The sequence below is a fragment of the Malurus melanocephalus genome, unplaced genomic scaffold (genome assembly GCF_030028575.1).
Source record: "Malurus melanocephalus ecotype Western Australia unplaced genomic scaffold, MMel_1.1 scaffold_598, whole genome shotgun sequence".
In the NCBI taxonomy this organism is placed as follows: domain Eukaryota; kingdom Metazoa; phylum Chordata; class Aves; order Passeriformes; family Maluridae; genus Malurus; species Malurus melanocephalus.
In genome coordinates this window covers 209,691-226,598 of record NW_026623830.1, presented here as the reverse complement: position 1 = coordinate 226,598, position 16,908 = coordinate 209,691, and the positions used below count along the sequence as shown (strand labels likewise).

The 16,908-nt window shown below is 37.6% G+C and overlaps 1 protein-coding gene across 2 annotated transcripts in view; it reads right to left on the bottom strand.

The window, feature by feature from the left end:
* COL5A2 (collagen type V alpha 2 chain) overlaps window positions 1–16,908 on the bottom strand; it is a 94,043-nt gene that overhangs the window by 30,602 nt on the left and 46,533 nt on the right. For both annotated transcript variants that reach the window (XM_057382994.1, XM_057382995.1), the window contains exons 2-13: window positions 14,754–14,978; window positions 13,303–13,316; window positions 12,742–12,774; window positions 12,105–12,137; window positions 11,349–11,402; window positions 7,648–7,758; window positions 5,865–5,942; window positions 3,897–3,941; window positions 3,343–3,396; window positions 2,681–2,734; window positions 1,385–1,438; window positions 559–612 (exon numbers count right to left, since the gene is read on the bottom strand). In XM_057382994.1, coding sequence (XP_057238977.1) covers window positions 559–612; window positions 1,385–1,438; window positions 2,681–2,734; window positions 3,343–3,396; window positions 3,897–3,941; window positions 5,865–5,942; window positions 7,648–7,758; window positions 11,349–11,402; window positions 12,105–12,137; window positions 12,742–12,774; window positions 13,303–13,316; window positions 14,754–14,978 — 809 coding nt within the window. The remainder of the gene's footprint in view (window positions 1–558; window positions 613–1,384; window positions 1,439–2,680; window positions 2,735–3,342; window positions 3,397–3,896; window positions 3,942–5,864; window positions 5,943–7,647; window positions 7,759–11,348; window positions 11,403–12,104; window positions 12,138–12,741; window positions 12,775–13,302; window positions 13,317–14,753; window positions 14,979–16,908) is intronic.

The following is a 16,908-nucleotide window of genomic DNA, read 5'->3' as shown; positions in this document are numbered from 1 at the left end:
AAAAAAAAACAGATGGAATAAAGTTTTTAAACATTTCCTAAATGGAAACCATTTGTACTAGGTACATTTCCTTGGATTTGGTTTCCTTTTTAAAACAAGAAAGTTTTTTAAAAAAATCCTAAAACAACAAGGAGAAGGCTCTGAGCCATAGGAAACCTATTTATTCCTCCCTGAAGTACAATTCTGGCCAGAAAACTTGGTAATTTGTAATCACTCCATGTTGCAAACATATCCACCTCTCAAGTTCCCCACCCTAATGCAAGACTTGCCAASAGAGTGAGAGAACTGTCAGGTTTGCGCCTCCTGAAGCTTGGCAGGGCTCACACAAGCTCCTTCCAGATTCCCAGAACATTTGAAATAGAGTGAAGAAAGCAATGGAGAATGTAATACAGAGGTCAGTTTAAAGGGGAATAGCTCTGACTATTCAAGGCCCTCTTTCTCTCAAATGCCAGGAATTCTGCTGCAGCTGYCTTGGCTGTACTGCAGGCAAATTCTGCACTGATTCTGAAACTGCCTGCAAGTACCATCTRCACACAGACACAAAACCTTGTCTCTTACCCGGTGACCCTTGAGACCTGGGAGACCAGGAGCACCAGGAAAACCTCGAGGGCCCTAGGTAGGAAAAAGAAAAAAAAAAAAATACAATCCTGATTCTGCAGATAAACCCAGCAATAATAATGCTAACAGGGACAAGGGCAGCAGCAATAATATTAATATTGTTAACACTCTTTCACCTTCATCATAGTGAGGCACTGCATTTGAGCAGGTCACAGATGATACAGCCTTGAAGTTAGTATTATACACATTTTCACATTAAAAGCTTTATAATTTATATTGGTGTGTGATCAAACCTCCAATTTCAACAGAAGTAATGAAATAAGATGAGCTGCAGGTCAAGGGTTGAGCTTAATATGGAGAAAGATTAATTAAACTGAGATCAAAAGTCAGAGTAATCATTTCAAATAAAACAGGAATTCAGAACTGCAAACTTTACTTGTTCTTCCAGAATATGTCAGTAGAAAACATGGTAAACAAGTGCTATTAAAGCACTTTTAGCAATTACATCAAATTCTCTCCCACTTAACTTCCTAGAAAGTTTTCTAGAAAGGATAATGGAAGGGATCCAGGTTCCTTGTGTCAGAATATTAGTCACAGGACTTTAGAACTGAAATCACAGATAACAGCAGTTATCCTCCCAGATTACAACCGTACAGSAAACACTGATCTGAAGCCTGAGAGTGAGCTAAATACCTCAGAAATTGAATTGTGAAGCTCATTTTTAAAAGCAATACTGATGAGTCACAACAGGATGATGCAATAAGGAACCAGTATCACATAATGACATGTCATTATTTTGTTAAAATGCAAATTATCTTGTTCTTACTGGAGATCCTGGGAATCCAGGCTCACCAGATTGTCCTGGTCTACCAGGTTCACCCTAAGGAAAGAAAAAAAAAAAAAAAAAAAAAAAAAAAAAAAGGAACACATTAAGATAGGAAACATGAAAATCAACTTGTATCATCATTCTTCCACTCCTACAAATGAGAACATTCACAGCAGGATTATACAACCTCTCTTTGCTGTAACAATGTCACTGACAGAAATCAACTGCACACACGACAAGCAAATATGCATTTAGACACATTAACTTATGGAAGGTTTTTAATCAAGAATGGGGAAAACTGAAGCTGAGCCCACAATGCAACCCAGCCATGAGGAAATGGTGCTGCCACCTGGTTCTCCTGATGGAAATGGATGAGGCAGCCTTCTGTCATCTTCATGTAGACTATTAAATCACTATTATGTCCCACAGCAATCTAGAACTGACTGCATTGTAGCTTGTGGCTCTTCTTCTGTTTAAATGTTTTAACATGTGTATAATTTCTTTCTAGGACAGTGACTATTTTCTGTGTAGTGAAACAGGAAGGACAATATGGTCAGCCTGAACCAAACAAGTATATTCTGAAGATTAGTCAAAGCCCTCCAGAGTCACAGCCAATATGGTATCTGCAGTTTTCTAGCTAATTTCCAAGTTATAAATCACAGTTCAGATGGATTTAGTGTGATTTGCAAACAAATAACATAGACCTACCAGTAAGGTCTTAGGCTACTGTTGTGCAAGTACATTTACACTTATGTAAGATGTACAAAACATACAGTTTASATTTATATGTGTGCATACATGGATAAAGTAATACAGTTATGAATATAATCAATTTTCAATTTTATTAAGAAATTAAATACTTAAATCTTGTCCAGACACACATGTATGCTGCCATTACAGCTCTTCCAACCCAACATGCAATCCCAAAAAACAGGCCATGTCTCCAATTCACCCCCTCTAACTGTGCTTTATTATTATTTTAATTTCAAGAAAGATTACCTCAGTTAAGAACTTACTGAGGCAAGAAATAGCAAAGAGTTGCTGCTTAGACTTTAGGTATGATGATGATGACATGTAAGGAAAAGAAAGGAGGGGTTGGGAAATGGCTGCCAAGATTCACAGTTGTGACACTGGATTTAATGAGGATTAAATTACAAAGCAAATTACAAATTACAAAGCAAAGTAAGTAGACAATAGTAGTTAGAGYAGGCACATCTGCTGCTTAGTCACTGTCTCACAGATGCCAATGTTTGTTTTATTAAAAATAAAACAAGATACAAAGAATAACAAACTTACATCTTCACCAGGTTTGCCTGGAGGTCCCTCTGGCCCACGAGAACCAACTGGCCCCTAAGAAATAAATGTATTTGTTGAGAAGTCAGTTTAGCCATCACTAAAATATCTACTTGCTCCATTGCAAAGTCTGGTTGTACAAAAACAGATGCAGAAAAAGGAAGATTTTATGCCTAAGCACTCTTGCTTTATTTTTTAATGCTCTTTTTAACCATCCTGACCCTAAAAAACCTGYATTATATTATATGAAAATATAAGACAGATTCTTCAGAAAAAAACCCGAAACATTAAAAAAATCACAGTTTTTGCTGCTTCAACTTTTCTTGCTTTAACTTTTGCATCATATTGTTTCATCAAAAAAAAAAAAAAATCTCATCATCCTTTGTCAAAGTTAACCATCAGGTATGGTTTTACCAATGTTTAACTGTCCTCAGGCCTATGCTGGAAAAGTAATAATGATTGTTTATAATATAATCATTGCTATTCACATTCAAAGCAATTCAAATTCACTGACCCAGGACAACATGCTTTGAACACCACAACTCTTCACTGAAATTACTTAATAGTTTCRGCTGAAATAATATGACAAAAATTCTATTCTGAAATGAGAAGGTATAGCGTATTTGTAATTCTGTTGTAGAAGTGTTTGCATTTATTGGTCTTACCATAGGACCTGGATCCCCAGGTTCACCAGGTGGGCCTGCGGGGCCAGCACCACCCTAAAATTAAGCAAAGATTAATACAGTTACAAATTCCAAAAGGAATTATAAAGATATAAATTAAAATCCATGACCAGGAAAACCACAGCCCATGGGAGTGTCTGGATTCTAATTCAGAACCAGTTCACATTTCCATATGACTGAAAGTTGGATACTAAAAACCCTCGAGCTATAGATAAATCTCATGCCATACACAAACCCCACTGGAAACTTAACACCATGCCAATACCAAAACCAGAACAGTCYCCATTTTTATTGCTGTTCACTCATKAAAAAAAAAWGTTGGGTKAAAACCTTGTAAAACCAGTTTTTTTTGAGCTAATTCCTTCATGTAGATCCCATCTGGAGCAGAGCCCTTGTTTAAATTCCCTTCTGGATGAAGGCGCATTCAGCCACAAGTCACTGAGGATGGACTCTGCCCCAGAGATGCACAAACCCCGGGCACTGGGAGCTCTGCCTTCATCTCTGGCCAAGGAACTCCCCTGAGGTGAAACACTCACTTGTTTTCCTTGGAGACCTTGAGGACCTCTTGGACCCACTGGACCCTGTCGAACACATAACTTGTTAACCACAAGGAAAACAACCTTTCCCAAGTAACATTCACACTACAAAGAGCAAAATGGCCTGGTAGTGACCAAGACAGTGTCTACAGTCTCCTGAACCTCTGAAAGGTTTTCACTTAGGAAACTGGAATTATCAAATACAAATGCATGTAGAATTAAATCTTCAAAGTCCATAAGCCACAGGAGTGTAATTTCATTAGGAGCTGAAAATATGGACTTGGCTGCTTTCTGCAATCTTGCAGACTCTGGAATCAGAATAACCAAACTGTCTGAACAGCTGCATGAAAAAAAAAAGTGGGAACAAAATAAGAGCTGGGGGGAATAGCGTTGACTTGAAGGGAATCACATTRCTCAGATGAATCTCATTATGGAATTGATGACAAAATAAATTAATCCTCTTGTTCTCAGTCAAGAGCTGAGAAGCAGCAATGAAAGGACATGTTTAAGGACATCTCATACAAACCAACAAAAGAGCTTCCAAATCACTGTGGTTTGTTACACAAAATTCAGATTGTCCTTTAGAAAGTGTCACGGGATTTTCAGGAAGAATCTCAAGTTTAATTGTAAGTTGTAACATGAAATAAAAATTATCTTGTTTGAAAGTAATTCTCTTTCTTCCAGAAATACAAAAATATCTGTAACAGACAACTATTTGTTTTGTGACAGAGGCTCAAGAATAATGTCTTTTAAAATTCTTTCATTTTTACTACATTTTTACAAAGCAAATGTAGAAGAATTAGCAATGGGCCATTTAAAAAAATCCAATGAGCATGAGAAACAAAACAATGTTTCAGCTGTCAGTTACTCAGTTTACAAGGGAAGGAAAAAGGATGTCACATCACATAATGAGTGCCACATACAGTGAGTGCCAACTGACTTCAAAATTAATCATATTTGAGAATGACAAAAGAGGCAGTACAAGAGATGCAATACCTTGAGACAGAGTGAAAGGATAAAGCAAAACAATGAAAGCAATAAAGGAGGACAAATTTGTGGAACAAAGCATTGTATGTTCAGAAGGCAAATTCACTGAAGAGACATTCATTGGAAAGTTCTTTGAAGAAATCACTRCAAAAGTTAGTCCTAAAGAAAAATATCAAATTAGCTTTAGAACCTTTCATATGCTATTGGAACTGATTTTGAAGGTTACTAGTGGGAAATTCGACAAGATTCAGAAGGGCAGATTCATGGACAGAACAATCATGAAAAGATAGATTCCTTCAGAATGGATATTAAAAGTATCGGCAAAGAGGGTAACAGTATTTTCACAATACCAAATGTGAAGAGAGGTAATATCAAGAAACAATCCCAACAGTTCCAGCAGAGAAAACAGAGTGGTGAAACAACTTTCACAGACAGTAGAAAATGTCAGTGTTGCAATTAAGTCCCCAATGCACTTAAAATAAAGGGTATAGCACCCAAAGTAAAGGGTATATTGAAACAGTGAGGGATGCCAATGAAAAACTGCACCCATGGGAGAAACTGAAAGTCTGTCTTGAAATAACAAAGCACAGATTTCAGTTAACTGCTGGTTTTGGTAAAAAAAAAAAAAATAATTACTACAAAAAGTCCCTGATTTGATACCACCATGTGAAAAGAAGCTACATATTTGTTTATTCTGCTTTGTGTTATACCTGACAATTTTCAGTTACTCTGCCATGTGCCTTACTGTTAGTAGCTGCTATATTTCAAAAGTAGAGAAAGATARAGGTGGGAGAAGAAGAGGTGCCATTTAACAGAAAACATTTTTTTCACTTTTTTCCCCAGGTACTGTGCAAAACTCTAATACAATACATCCAGCTTACAGAAGCATAGGAAGATGAAGAGGATAAATTCCCTTTTGGKTTTTTGTACACCCACTCCACTTCCAGCCTCTCTTACAGTACAGAGCTAATGGGGTCTTACCACTGCCCCAGGCATCAGTCCCATCTGACTGCCAAGTCCAGACTTCTCATCCAGTCCTGCCATCTGAGCTGAAAAGGGCTGAAAAATAAGGTGGTGATTTTAGCTGTAAATCATWGTGATGGTTTATAAGGCAAAAATCCATGTAATCACACCTTCATTACTTACCTTGGTTTTGCCATGTTAACAACTAAATTCTTATTTCAATCACTGAAACAAAATTCATCTTTCCTGTGTTTAAAGCTTCAATTTGAGGTGTTTAAAGCTTCAAAGACCAGGTGAATACGTTATACTATCTGCTTACTATTCTGACTATTTCCACTTCAATATCAAACAAATTGTAAAATGACCTAAAAAGAGGAAAGGCTCCCTTTAAATTAATTACATTTTTTCACTGCCTTCAAATCTAAATCAACCTGACATATTCCTTCATGTCTTCTAAGCCTTCCTTTGATTTTCGCTTGTCATACTTTGAGTTCAGAACTGTCTTAGAGATAAATGGAAGTGTAGCTGATTTTATGATTGCAAATCAGAATTTTTATGCATGTTGCCCTTACCCAGCAAAGCTAAAGGCCATTGCTGTTTGTATAAATTCACAGAGACCCGTAACTCAGAGCAGGGAGAAACTTCAGTGCCCTTTTTCTTCTGCAAGCACATAGCTGAAATCAACAGTTTTATTTTGCTTCYTTCAGAGTCAGATCCTCACTCATGRCAGGCCAGAGTTTACAGGGGCTGACAATGAGCAACAGCTCAAAGATGGATTCAAATCTTTAGTATTTAAAGTTAGTTCCTTAGCAGATTAGACCCCAAACACATCTGCCAAAGACTGGAAATTGCCTGACATCAGAGACAGGAATACAAACAAAAAATTTTCTTACATTTCCAGCCATGCCTTTCTTCCATATTTTCTGTGGAATTCTATGTAGGATAATGGCCTAACACCCAATATGGTGCTTCTGTGATTCTAAGAGATTCCTGTGTGCTAAAGGTATTTACTTGGGCTGAGCCTGCTGGATTCAGGACTATTTGGAAATGTGGTTAARTCATGGAATGTTGCCCAAAGTTGCAAACCATGGGCCTGACACGAATAYTGCAGATTTTTGTCACTGTAAGTCTATTGTTTTCAGTAATATCTCAGAAACAATGAGAAAATCCAAACAGGTGTCAAAACATTAATAAACATGTAACTGAATACACTTGTTAAATTCAAATATGTATTTAATTATCAACTATAATTAGTGCCCAATGGAAGGGGGAGAAAAAGAAGTCTTGCAGAATACCTTGTCTGTATCTATGGCTAGTTAGCATTGCTTTCACAAATGATTTTTCACTTAATCTTCTCAGTGTTGGTCTGAATAATTCCAATCAGAAGCATGATCAAACACATTTTAGTTTCTCTCATTAGTAATTTATAATTCATCTTTTCTCTTTCCTATATTCCTGATTTGGTGTGCTAGCTTTCCCTGTACTATTGTTGAGACCTGGTAGAAGTAATGGTTGAGGCTGGTAGAAGTAATGGTGGTGGTGCTTTGAGATTATGGTATTTTGGCTTTTGTAGGTGCTAAAATCCACTATGAAACTGTGTCCTTTCCACTGTTTCTCACATTCTACCTGCACCAATTTTTGGCAGAATATGCACTGCCACCGGCTGCTGGCCCTTGTGACTGGGAGAGAGGAACTGTGGCCACAGGGTTCCATGGGCACTGAAACAAAGGGAAGTTACTRTTTCTATCATGTGGATCTGGTCCATCTCTTCAATTTTGGCTGGAGCACGTGTAAAACTTACCCTGCTTACTCCATCTGGTCCTGGGTGAGTGGGATGCCCTGGAGGACCAGGGTCACCAGGCTGGCCAGGGATACCAGGTTCCCCATCAATCCCTTGAGGACCACGAGGACCCTACAAAGAAAATKAGGAATGCCAATAATGTGCAGAGGTATTCATGAAATCACTGTAACTGGCAAATACCTGCCTCATTAGGGTAAATCTGTATTTCTACAGAAAGATCTTAAACAGCATCCCTCAAGGTCCATTTCCTCCTTCAGATCCAAAGCACCAACTAAAATTAACCATGAATCMAACACAGAATGAACTGCAGCAATTTCTATCACCAGCTGTGAAGCCCAAGCTTCCTCTCATTCCATACTAGAGTACATTATTCCTGAAAAACTCTCTGGCCTCTCATATAATATAAATAAACTGGATTTACTTCTAAAATGTGTACAGGTCAGATAAGTGTAAATGCCCACAGAGGCTTAGTAAATCCAGAGTAATGCTGGATTTTTACAGCCTACATGACATCATGGTTTAGCCAGTTCATACCACTGTTGCATTCTCAACACAGTCAACAATGCCAGAAGTGCAGGATAACTGGTGTTGAAGTCACCTCTAGCTAGTATTTACAGACTAGGTTAGGAGCCCCTCCTGTGCCTCTCATTTTGATCTCCACTTTTGATTTCTAAATTGCTTTCATCTTAACTTGTGTAAGAACTAAATTTAAATATGGAGGCATCTAGTAAAACATTAGTGGAACAAAATGAGTAGTAATGGGGCCAATAAAGACATGCCTCGATCATAAATATAGACTTTAAAGTGCTTGTTATTGCTCCTTTTTTTTTTCATTAGAATAAAATGCTTAACCAAGGCACAGAAAAGTTTTRGACTATATAATGAGCTCTTCCATTTTAAGGATCCTTAAACAAAAAAACTTTAGAAGCCTGGCTCAGTGAGTCATCTGTTCAACCACAATTAATAATCAGACAGATTGTTTGTATTTCCATGAGGTGAGGACTCTGTCTGCAACATATTTCTGTGGAATTTATATCTGAACTGGTATGGTTTGAACYAGTATGGTTCACAAAAGGAGTAGTGAATAGATGGTATTCGGAACAAATGAGGAGGTTTGTGCATGCTGGATGGAAGCAGAAGGTTCTAGCACAAAACTGTGTTCTTTAATGTGTCCATTATAAATGCAAGTGCATGCTGCCAAACCTGAAAGTGCTTACTGTCCCAAGGAGGAAAAGAATCAGATACCTCATTTGTTTGTTCTCAAAACACAAAGAAAATAAAGCTAAGCATTAGGGAAAAAAAAAAAAAAAAAAAAAAAAAACACACAAAACCACAAAACCACAGTTGCCTATAAAGAATTTAGCAAGCTTTTGTGTTGCATTGCTGATTTTCAATACCCAAATGATACCTTAACAAAATCTAATACAAAAAAAAAAAAAAGACCCTTATTTCATTTATTTTTAGAAAAGGATCTTCTTTTTAGTCACTAAAACTCAAACTTCTTCAAGAGTACAAATGAAACCGCATACCTCAAAACCAAAAAGTCACCAAAATGCATGGTTGTATTTATATGCAGCAACTGACCAGTGGTATATAACCAGTTTAGTGATCTTTTAGTAAAATGTGAATCATAATATTATTTATTTTACAGTAATTATATGTTTATATGTATAGGAAAAAAAAAAAAAACCCAGTTCAAAAAAAAAAAAAAAAAAAAAAAAAAAAAAAAAAAAAAAAAAAAAAAAAAAAAAAAAAATTAAAAAAAAAAATAAATAAAAAGGAGAAAAGAAACAAGGAAAAAGGAAAAAGGAGAAACATTCTCATAAATGCCACGAGGTGGCACCGTTTAAACACAAAATTTTCTCTTTCTGGCCCATTGCTGACGCTGGTCAGGAAACAATTAAAGCTTTTGCTTGTAATAAAATAAAAGGAAAATGCAGCTCATGGTAGAACACTCCCAAACTTCTGTCTATTTAAACKGCTACTGCAAGTAAAATCAAGTGTAAATCCACACGGAAAGAAAAACATATGAATGGTTCTGAGGATGTCCAAGTTTATTTTCCATCTTCAACAGATCATTTGTAAACAACTAAAATGTCATCATACTCCGAAACTCCCCCTCTCTAGCTGCATTTTGAAAATGCAGACATACCATTCCCTGGATGTCTCTCATTGTTACACTAGCAAAGAACCTAAAAAAYGTTAAAAATATGCTAATATTCCTGACTCCATTTTACAACCAAAGGTCCTGCTTTTGTAAAAGGTGGAGATCCACAGCAAGTTTGAGTTCCTTCTGCTCACTAGCCAGGAGGAACGTGACTTTAGGGAACAACAAAAAATCATCTGAGGAAGTAAATAAATAGCTTGGAAATGGCTTAGTGTGTTAGTGTGTTAGTAACATCCCCAGTAATGTATTTACCCAGATTAATTTTATAAAGGCAGTCTGTGCAAGGTTATCTGCTCCATGAGTGGTTTTCATAATATAAACTGTAGGTATGAGCTAATGTTTCTTTTCTACAAGTAGAAATAAAACCCCTGCTCTAGCAGTGTTTGTTTGGTCACAGACCTACACTCTGGCATGCACACACCTCTGACTTCTGTAACATTTGCTAAGGAGCTGACTGCTTCTCAATCCCTTTTTCTTCCTTCAAAGCAGAATAATAACCTGTGTCAAAAGGACTCAAAGCCATTTACAGCTTTTTGGTGTTGTAACTGCTTGTAGCTACCACTCTGTAGAGACACAAGGGATGCATGGCAGGAAGCCAGAATTGATTTAGTGTCTCATTGACAATACTGCCCATTACKATAGCACTGCAGACACAGTCTAATTGAAAAGATTTCCCAATTACTCCCAGAGTTCTATTGAGCTTTTTGATACTCGTTCTTCAGACAAATGTCTCACAGAGATCTGAAGAGCAGCAGTGGCTTGGCAACCATCTCCAAGAGGCTACACACTTACTCCACTGCTTKAAAAATGTCATTACCATCTACAGACAGCAGGCACACACTGGAAAAAGGATGAGATGCTGGTTTAGGCCTATGCCTAACCTCAGTATTGGCTTGCTCTCTCCCGAGGGATAGAAAATATCCACATTGAAATTACAATGATTTAACTCTAAAATCTGCTTTTAGCAGCTTCTGTTCTTTGACCTAGCTTTTTCAAAAGGAACATGTCATCTTGGGTATTTTCAGCACTCCTTTTTGGCCTTTCTGTGGTTCTCCACATGCAGACACCGAAATTCCCTTATGAAGTCTTTATTTCCACTGAGCAATCCTGGTCACATTATTCACCAGCATACCAACAAATGTAGTCACATATTAACTCCTGCTAAATTCTGAGCTTTTTGTGTTTTCTGAAGCGCTCTGAGCCACACAGCACCCACTGCTTCTGCTGCAGTTGCCACCTGCAAACAGGCACAGAGTTCTAATCAAGGGAACATGGTGTTCCAGTTCTGTCTGAGAATGTTTTTTGAGAAAGWATGGTTTTTAGTGGAATTACTGCTAAACCTCTGTCAATTCCCTCAAAATATTCAGGTTTCCAGCTACCCCAGGAACAATGAAAGAGAAATGTTTTCCTGTTTGTTACGTGATTCCTGGAAAATATGAGTTTTGGTAAGCCTAGAAGACACAGACAGTTTAAAGCCATCTAATCTTTTGAGGTTGGTTCAGGTACTTTATTTCTGAGATATTTAATAACTTACAGGTCTTCCCTTTGGTCCTCGTTCTCCTCGTGGACCTTGTGAGCCTGGAGGTCCCTAAAAGAAAGACCAGAAATAGTAAGGCTCTTTTAAACTACCTAATGGTTAAAAAAATCTCTGAAAAGATAAAATTCAATGCCTATTTGAAAATTTATTTGTGGGTTTTTTCTTACATCACCATGAAGRAAATAGCTATAAACACCAAGTATACAATACTTTTTCTCCAGTGTACATTGCCTGAAGGGAATAGAACCAGGATTCAGGGATCTACAAAATGGTTTCATCTCTCATGTGCTCCACAGGTTAATCCACAGGTTTTGTGAATGCTGGAAGCTTTTCATGCAGAGATGTACATGTTTGAGAGACCCTCCCTGCTAGTCCAGGACTACTCTCTGCCCAGCCCCAGCACAGACCATCCTGCAGCTCCTCCTACTCCTGCTTGGTCCCTGCTGGAGTGGAATCCCCCAGCATCCACCTGGCACAAAGGGCCTCAGACACGCCACAAGCACACATTTATTCACTCCATATTCATTCTCAGGCTGACCTGAGATTGGTAAAAACCTCAGGATCCCATGTCCTCCCTGGTAAAAATCTCAGGATCCCATGTCCTCCCTGCCTCTTCAAACCCAGCAGCTCTGCAGACAATGCCCACCAAGGCACAGAAGAATCCTCCTCCACATCACCCTCACAACACAAACCAGAAATGGTAGCAACTGGCAGATGCCTCATCACAGCACCAGAAGATCAAAAAGTACTCACAGCTGGTCCCGGGCGGCCTCGTATCCCTGAAACCTAGAGCAGGGAAGAGAAATTGAAGTTACCACACATCATGRCTGTATTTGTCATGACTGCCCTACAGAAAATGAGTTATTGCAAAGCATATAGCAAGTYATGACACTGAAGTACCAAGCAAGTTAAAAGGCTTTTTAGGGAAAGGGGGGGAGGGAAAAAGTAAATTTAATTTCCACCGATTATCTTTTCCCAGTTTGGAGTATTTTTATTGGCAATGTGAGCAAAAGTATCTGTTACTCTAAAAAAACAAGTGAATTACAATGATTTAGGCTTAGCTTATTATTTTAATATGTTTGTCTTCACACTAGAATGAAATAAATAGATAGCAAAATTTTATTTCACTACTTTCTAGATACTATTGACCATCATACTTCCACAAAAATAGAACCATTAAAATTAAGATTATGGCAGAAGAACTTTATCCATATTGCAACTAAGTGCAATTTGCAATGTTACATATGTGAAACAGCATACTTAGTTCCATTTCTTTCATTCCTAGGCTGTACAGTTCTGTTGTATTTACTTCATCCCTGCAATTCTCCTTTAAAGCATTAATATTTACACTTCTAGGGTGTGCTGATGGATGAAGAAAATATTTACTTACAGGTGGCACTATTCCAGGTTCTCCTTTTTGTCCCTGTAGGAAAAAGATACAAACCCATCAGATGGCAGAAAAGAAGTGAAGTACAATTAACAGTACTAGATTCATCAATTCACTCTGTGACTGTGATAAAAACTAATGATTTTCTAAGGATAAAACAAGACTAAATTAAAGAACCTGTGACAAATAATCCATATTATTTTTGTGACTATGTACACTGATAAAATGAAGGCCATAAATTAACGTTATTCTCTAGCTGTAAAACACACTGAAAGAAGAATCAAACTAAAAAAAAATTAAACTTTTCTGCTAAAAAGTGCTGGAAAATATATCAGAGTTCTGTTACTGGATGATTTGATTCATAYGAAATACAGAGCCTGGAGCAGCATTCGGGTTCCATTTATACAAGATATTAACTTAAAATATGTATTTTCAAATTCACGGACCTAGAAATGCATCTGCTTATGAGCTTATGTATATCTTTTTAAAGTATCTCCTTGAAGCATATCACAAGTCTTTTAACAGTTGTAATATATTACAAAAAAAAAGTAAAGGAAATCTTACCTTTCTTCCTCTACCTATGAAAAAGGATAAAAGAAGAAAAGATAAGAAATTAATGTTTTTACTCTGATAGACAGAACACAGTAAGAGTYGAGCAAAGGTGTTGCAGGTAAAGCAATCCCTGATCCTGGATGCAGAGGGGATGGAGCATTGCCTACAGGGGGCTGGGGAGTTCCCAGGGACACACATACTCCTTTGTTCTGGTGTGAGGAAATGGAACAGTTTGCAAAAATGTCCCCTGATTCTCAGCCTTTTTCATCATTGCACAGAATGATAAAAGACACTTCGGGAAAGCAGAGTATCTTGTGGGGGATTGTCAGATGCTGCTCTAATGATTGACAGAGCATTCAAGGGAAGCTTTATTACTGACTTCAATGTAACATTGATGATGGACCCACAACATAGTACATGGCGTTTTTCAAGAGACAGAGCTGACAGAGGGATTTTTTTCTTTCCTGGTCTAAAAAACACCTGCACTATGATGTGTCTCCATTCAGAGCCACACTCACACCCACAAAAATTCTTCAGAGAAATATTTTCTAAATACCTCAAATAATTTCAGAATTTTGGAACGTGACCATACTGCTTTGATATTTGCTGGGTGTACCCTGTTGGTACTGGCATAATGCCTCCCAAAACACAGCAGGATGCACTATCTATTTATTAATGCTCACCACATCTTCCTCCATTGCTCAATTACTCAARTCCCTGCTTTGGTCTTTATCACTTCTCTGTTTGATATTAAGCTGACCAACAGCAATTATATCTCCTGAAGAAATTAATTATTATATAATGAATGTAGTTCTAATAATTCAATATACAGGTTTGTGTAGTTTTAATTCCAAGGTAAGAAATTTTATTTCAAGAAAATTGAAAGGGGATTCCTTTMTGCAAGTCTCTCCAGGAAGAACCGGACTGGAAAAGACATCATCATTAAGGTATAAAACACAAAGGATGCAAACAGGGAGTCAATAATACTTCATGGTTGTTTTATTTTTAAGTCTCATGAAAGGATCCATGAGACATTCACTTTGGGGAAATACTTTACACTGTTTACATTTACCCATCTATTAGAGGATCCCTAAACTGAGTATTTTGAAGAATTAAYTTATTATATACAGTTGTGTATTCAATATATTTATCTTTATATGTTTATCATATATATTTATTTTTCAGTTTCAGATKAACCACAAAAACAAGCCAGAATTTGACCTCCTCAAAATATCAAAATGGAATTCAGACAAACCTTTTAKCTGTAAAGCCATTTGTGCTTACAGCAGACTCATAATTCAAAGCAAACTTTCCAGAGTCAGCTGTGGTGCAACCCAAGAAGGAAGATAACTGTCAAATATCTACTATTTTCAGATCTAAAATTTCACCATCAGAAACTTCAATATCATGAGCTTCCTAGCTCTTTGGGCTGTCTGTCCTTCCAAACTAGGAAAGGCTCTTACCGATGGTGGGGTCGAAATCCCGTGATGTATGGGGACACACAGGACAGCACTCTCCCGGGGGCACCTGGGGGTTCTCACACTCCAGCAGATCTTGACACTGGATTTCATCGCAAAGAATAGCTCCGTTGTCACAGACACAGATTTGGCATGGTGAGGGCTTCCAAATATCCCTGTTCAGGTACATCTGGCCATTCTGAGTGCAGGCTATTTCTTCACCATCTTCCCCTGGGACAGAAGAAAGAATATACAACACATTTCCAACCACGAAATCAAAGGAATAGGACTGGACAASGAAAGAGCACATCTGGAGATGAGAAGCAGCATCACATACACAGAGAAAACAATCCCCGAGCACAGCTGAAGCTGACGTGATGGACTTTTAAGACACATGACTTTCTTATTTTCCACCTATTTCTTGATTCTGTGTCATTGGAATTGTATATGACATTTTTAACCTAATCTCCTCCATTATAGCAGGTTTATTTKTTTCTTGTCTTAATATTACTTATTTTCTTTCTTTTCCTTGAATTSCAATTTAGAATTCATTTCTTACTGATGGTAAGAAAATGGTAAACCATTTATTCCATATGGTTTTGGCTTTCTCCTATACAAATAATCTATTGCCACCAAGGTGAAAAAACTTCTGGGTTGAATTTACAACTTAGAAATTTAAAAAACTTCCCCCTTTGATTGATGGCAGCATTTAAGAGAATGCAACCATCTGTTTGGGTATTGTTCTATCCATATTTAAGTCATGCCTTTGCTTTCTTCTTACTCTGTAGCTAAACACTCTAAATACCTAGTTTGTTTGGKTTTTTTTAATCATGAAGTGAGTATATCTCAGCATCTTGTATAATTAATATGTTTTAGAAAGAGTTCAAAAAACAAGTAAAGGCTAACGCTTGCTTGTGCATCCAACATTTCACAGAATGCCCTAGCAGCAAAAAAACTATTTTTTCACTTTGTCCCAATGAATATTTCATCCTCTAAAGGAGCAAGCAGCCGAAAAACCAATGAACTTCCCCCAGGCTGTCCCTAGACTATGTGTCACAACTTGCAAACCAAGAATCCCAGTGCAAAGACAGTCCCTGAGTCACACACGGCAAAGCTGTCACTCACAGTCCCAAAATTATTCTCCTGACCCCTAAGATGCTGCAGAGAAGACTGACCTTACATGAGTGGAAGCTTCATCTGGCCACAGAAAACCTTCCTAACAAAAATGTCTTTGAAAAAGGTCAAACCRGTTAAAACCACTACTGAAAATTCCCAAACAGGACTGATTTCTAACTGAAGACTGGGAGAAGGGTCAATTATATACATAGAACACATTTAGTCAAAGATCACAGCAATTGTTTGTTTAAACAAACCTGTTGCTAGCATTAAAATTAACATCTCTAAGCATAAGGATAATTTCACTATTCTATACATTTCTGTCCTAATTTAAACCAGATGTAAACAAAATTACAAAGTAATAAATATGAACAGGTTTGGAATGTCAGCTTCGTGATTCATCTGAAGTCCAGTTACTCCATCAATGTCAAAGCTTGAAGAAAGCAAGCAGATGTGTCATTAACTGTTGCCTGCCATTACTAAAAGCTTTCTAACACAAACTCAAATTGAAATTTTCACCAAGTCAGCTCCTCTTCAATGCCTTTATCCCACCAAAAGAAAAAATGGCTTGGAGAGGCACTGCAGAAGCTCAGGAGGAAATGTTTTCAGTGTGAAGTAAAGACATCAACCAAGTGTGCGGTACAGTCCATTTGTGACGCTGTGAGAATCATTTTCCAAACTGCAGATCGTATTTTGGAAACCACTCTTCTCACTTCTCCCTTGTGAGCATGACATAATGCACTGTCTGACATATTTAGCCTTTTCCCCCCAGATGTCTGGCATATGGTCTATGTCTTCTTTAACATATCACCCRCAGAACTCGTTGTGCTGTTCAAAGAAGCAGAAGTTTGCATAAATGAAATTTCTAAGTTACTGAGCCCAAAGTCAGCATTCTGTCATAACTTCAAATAAACCACATAGCAACTCCTTTGGCAAATCAGAGTTGAGCCAGATGGTGACTAGCTTCTGCCTGGTCCCGCTCAGCGGCTGCAAAAGAGGCAGACAAARGCAGGGGAAGAAAGCACATTGCAACTTCTGAGAGCTA